This window comes from Coffea eugenioides, chromosome 11, assembly GCF_003713205.1.
Source record: "Coffea eugenioides isolate CCC68of chromosome 11, Ceug_1.0, whole genome shotgun sequence".
Taxonomy (NCBI): Eukaryota; Viridiplantae; Streptophyta; class Magnoliopsida; order Gentianales; family Rubiaceae; genus Coffea; species Coffea eugenioides.
In genome coordinates this window covers 26,583,379-26,588,419 of record NC_040045.1, presented here as the reverse complement: position 1 = coordinate 26,588,419, position 5,041 = coordinate 26,583,379, and the positions used below count along the sequence as shown (strand labels likewise).

Here is a 5,041-nt window from a genome sequence, read left to right as displayed (position 1 = left end):
GTGCGGGATTACCGAAACCCACATCCACGTCCACGACACCGTCTACGTTCTCGCTGATCCATTTTTAGCAAGAGTTTAAACGCATAATTAAAAGAGGGTAAATCAGCATAGACATTTAAAAACATATGCAAGTTGCAAGAACACTTGAAATGAAAGCATAATTCTTCACATAAACTAAAAGTTATATTACAAGTCAAGAGTTCATAAAATTATTCAATAATGGCAAGTACAAGACATAGGCATCCAAGTGCCTCAAAATATAGAGGTACATGCAACAAAATACAAAAGGTCTCAAGGCGAGGATCACCCCTTCTAAATCCTTATCTAAAATCAAAAGATCAGAAGGTCACTAGTGTAACTGGATCGAGCTAGTAGATCCCACATTCTCAGAAGGATCCTCCTCGGGCTCCACCTCCATGGGCCCTATCTCCTCCTCATCACTAGAGGTAGTATCCCCAGCTCCTCCTCCACCCATGACCTCCTTTATGTGATCGGCCATGGTCCCATACTCCACTAGAATACTGTCCACACGGTCTCTCACCTCTTCTACAACTCGAATAAGACGCCCATTGATCGCCTGAAGCTGAGCGTGAGAGGTGTCAACCCTCTGATACTCCTCGAGAACCCTAATTTCCAACTCCTGAATCTTGGCAACTTGTGCCTCTATGTGGCCCTCATTACCTCCCTCTCTGCTCGAGCTATTCTGAGCTCATGGGTCAATTGTTTTCTCTCCTCAACTACCCCCAATACCACGTGATTAGGGTAGGAGAACTTCTCACGGCACGGGCATGTCCTAACCCACCTGGCAGGTGACCACCGTAGGGGGGTCCACCTCTGACCATCTGAAACCGAATCAGTGGGGGAGGTCCCTCGATCCTATCACTGTCGCTGTCACTGTTCATTTCCTACAAACAACCCACAAGACTCAAGGTTAGGTCCTTAAAATTACTGGTGCCATTCAAAAATCTAACTTAAGGTTTATCACGAATTTCTGTGATCGAAAGTTCATGACTCAAAACTCCTAACACTATTTCAGGTATTTCAAACCTAGAGCTCTGATACCAACTGTGACGGCCCCACATTTTCCTTGAACGAGCCCTAGGGTATCAACGGGGCGCCTGCCCAACTATCGTCAAGACTCATGCACTCATTCCAACTTAATAGAGATCCACCAGTCAACCATAGATTTAGGATTGTTAGGATCGAAGACAACCTAAGAGGGAAGGATGAATTAGGTTATTTAAAAACTAATCAGGTTATAAGACATTTTTTTGTTTAATATGAAATTTACTCTCTTTTCTAGGTAACCACTCAATGAAACAATTAGTAAGAGAGCAAGATTACTTGAGAGTAGAAGAGATAAGCAATTAAGGTTCACAAGATAGTAAATAATAAGGGAAGAATAACAAACCAATTTGACTACCGAATTCCTCTTGAACTTGAATATCACTTTATAGAACGAGCTTTTTCAAGTTGATAAAAAATAACCAATCATTGTGTACAAAGGAATGATCACTTTCTCCTTGCCCTAAGATACACTCGGTCAAGTTAGGAAATTTTACTATCACTTAGGATAACCTTCACAAACTATACTATTGAAGTATTTTTCTCACATAAGAAAAGTTTACACGAATTTTACACAACAAAGAGTACAAATCTTACTTGTAGAGTGTTTTCTCACTAAAACTACTCTTGATCTTTCCTATTCTCAATGTAAAAAAGTTCTTCCAAACTGGTTGACCATGCACTATTTATATGAGACCAAAAAGGTACCCCATTAATGCTTCCAACGGATAGAAAGCAGCTGAAAAGTCAACTAGCCGTTGGGAGTATCGGACGTCCAATACTTTCGATACTTGTGTCCGACAGCAGGCAGTGAGTTTGAAAAATCTCATTCAATTCTTTCGGACGTCCGGTATCTGTGATGCTTGCATCCGAAAGTAGATGGTGAGTCTGAAAATTTTTTTTCAATTCTTTCGGACGTCCAGTGTCTTTGATGCTTGCGTCTGAAAGCAGACAGTGAGCTAGAGAGAATTTCTTAATTTCTTCGGACATCCAGTGATCGAGTATTTCATGCGTCCGAAGTGCTGCATTATTTATCGGACGTCCGGTGTTGTCTTCACGAGCGTCCGACAGCTTTCAAATTCCTTTATCTCTTTTAATTGCTCTTGTTCTTTGAATCAGGTTTGCTTCATAGTTGAAAGTATTTTTTGAAGAGATATTCGTATCATCCAATTGTTTTGTAAACATCACAAGATAGGGACCAAGATCAATATTCTCCCCCTTTTTGATGATTACAAAATAATAGATGAAAAGAAGGAAAAAAATGAGCAAAAGCCCCCTCTCACTTATCGCATTCAAAACTTTGAAGTATCAATTCAAACTATCAGAAGATCTCCCCCTCAGAATAACTCTCCCTTACACATGCATCCATTTCTTCCCCTTTTTGTCATCATAGAATTGGAGAGTAAAACAATCATAATCCATAATGTAGTATCCATAACAGAGAATTTATACCAAAAATCAGAGAATTGATACCAGAATTCAGCAATCATCATCATACCAAAATTCAGCAATCATCAGCCAAGAACAGAGAATTAATAATAAAAGAAGTACCAACCAGAGAAATATCAACCAAAGTACATTAGTTATTCAACTAAAAACCATCAATGTTAACCAAGATCCATTAGTACAGAGTACTTGAAATATCAAAAGAGAAAGTACAAAAGATTAAGTAAATGCATCCTAATATGAAGTGCAAATGCCCCTAGAGTGACTAAATTGTGATTTTGGATGACCCAGGTCTTCTTCTTGCAAGATGAAACTGAGATGGATCCAGCTCATCCTTAGCTTCTTCATCATCGGCTTCACTAGTCTCAATAGATGGAGCCTTGCCTTTGTTTGAAGTCGAGGGATCATGAGGAGTAGGCTAAGAGCTTGAGGCATGGACTTCAGCAGTGGGAGGAGTGGACTCAGTTTGTGGTTCTTTTTCTTGTGGAATAGGAGTTGACTCAGAGCGTGGCTCCTTTTAATGCACATGTTCATCCTCTTATGGAACAAGAGGCACAAGTAGATTTCTTTTGTCCAGAAAGATGCCTTGTTGCTCAGATGTCGTGGTCATCATTAGACCATCTTAAAGGAGAAGGACATGTTGTTTGAGTTCCTTAAGTAAGAGATGACTTCATGATTGGATGAGGTGAGTTGAGTAGAGGGTCTTCGAGATCACAATCTACCTTGAGATTTTAACTGCCTTTGAAGCAGAAGATCCATTAAACAAGCACTTCATTCTCTTTGCTCGTAAACGCAAGTTTCCAATGCGTTTATTCAGATACATAATTTAACGAGGACCGAGTTTGCATTTCTACGTCTGCGATAAACCCGATCTGCACAAATGAGGCTCGTGCCAATATTCTTGAAAAAATGGACTTGGGATTGGACTGCAATCCCTGTCAATCTGCGTTTCATTTTCACAGGCAAGAAATTCTGTCAAAACATTGGAAGAACCATCATCGCTGACATTCTGTCAAAACCACGCATGCAAAAAGTACCGACAGAAACGAACGAGGCAGAAGACAGTCTAGTATAGGAAGTTCAAGATTGATCTTAACTTACCTTGACAAAAAGTCTCTCCAAGCTGGGCGTCATGTTCAAGAAGCAAGCCAAGGAATCCCGCTTCCTTGCGTCCATTACAGAGTCGATCCACACCAACTCCTTCAACTTGCTGAACTTGAATTCCAGTCGTCCGAAAATAACCCCCGCAGTGCACAACCACTTTAAAAATGAAAGGAGATATTGTTTTAGAGGTCGAATTCATTAAAAATCCCGAATTTATTAAAGGGGAGAACAGCCCCCCCAAAAAAAAAAGAAAATTTACTACCTCAAGAAGCCACCCGCTAATAGTTAGCGTTTCTACATCCCTGATAGAGGATAGAAGATTCAAAACATCCTCGCAATGAAAATCGCTGAAATTCAACCCGTCCTTGAAGTTCAATATAGCATCATTTAGATGTGGTGTGCCGTTGAGCTGGACAATATTTGGAAGAATTCCCCCGTAGGAGAAGGCTTCGAGTCTGGGAGCAGAAACTTTGATGCTATTAATGTTAGAGCAGTCCATTATTGTCAAGCTCTTAAGGCAATCGTTTGTGCTGATGTCAATTTTCCGCAATCCCCTGCACTTCTCAAGCCTCAAGCTTTCCAGAATCTGACAACCTGAGAACAAATCAGCTGCCAGATTTCCGGAGACGTGGGTGACAGATCTAAGCTGTAGACTCTTGATATAAGAAAATCTTGGACAAATCACACGACCTGTTTCAAGAATTAGATTGAACTCAGTACTATTCCACTTTTCTCGTCCTCCGGAGCAATCAAAATGGAGCTCTCCCTGAGCCCCTTTCGTGACGATAGCAAATGATTCGTCTTCAAATCTAGGATACTCCGCTCTTTGCTTGGTGTGATCGACAGAGTGAAGACACAGTTTTAGCTTCTCGGGATAATCATAGCACATGGAAAATGCACCGATGATTTGGCTTATCTTCTCCCGAGCAGACCGATCATGGGCAGAGCCCAGCTCCAATTTTACTTGGGATGGTGTCCACAAGCTTCTCCATGCATTCGAAAGGATGGCAGTTCGGATTGCTTCTTTTAAGGGGATCATTGAAACAATGAGCAGCAGAACATCGTGCGGCAAGCCGCTGATGAGATCAAGTCTTTGCTCCATCTCAAATCCAAACCTCTGCTCTATCTTTGAAACCAAACAAAGACGGGGAGGGTATGAATTGGAGAATAGATATCAAAGGAGTGAAGAGGAATGGTTCGTTGGCTGATATCCCTTGCTGTAAGTTGTATGGCTGTGGAGAAGCTGATTACCTGTTTGTCATTAATGGAGATTTATTGCTGGCAGATACAGTTTGCTCAACCTAAGCTGTAGACCATCCCTGAAAGACTGGTGTAAACTTAAAGGAAAGGAGGAGGTTGAGAAGGAATTAATAGGAGAATTTAAATCCACTAACATGTGAAAGTGGTGAATTGAAAAATACATAAA

The 5,041-nt window shown here is 40.9% G+C and overlaps 1 protein-coding gene across 1 annotated transcript; it reads right to left on the bottom strand.

Moving 5' to 3' along the window:
• Nucleotides 1-349: 349 nt before the first annotated feature.
• LOC113752153 (F-box protein At2g39490-like) lies at nucleotides 350-4,837 on the bottom strand. Its single transcript, XM_027296286.1, has 5 exons — nucleotides 3,878-4,837; nucleotides 3,613-3,771; nucleotides 3,379-3,483; nucleotides 780-905; nucleotides 350-703 (listed from the first exon to the last, which is right to left on the bottom strand). The coding sequence occupies exons 1-5, from the start codon at nucleotides 4,715-4,717 to the stop codon at nucleotides 350-352; spliced, it is 1,584 nt and encodes a 527-aa protein (XP_027152087.1). The 5' UTR covers nucleotides 4,718-4,837.
• Between the last annotated feature and the right edge of the window lie 204 nt (nucleotides 4,838-5,041).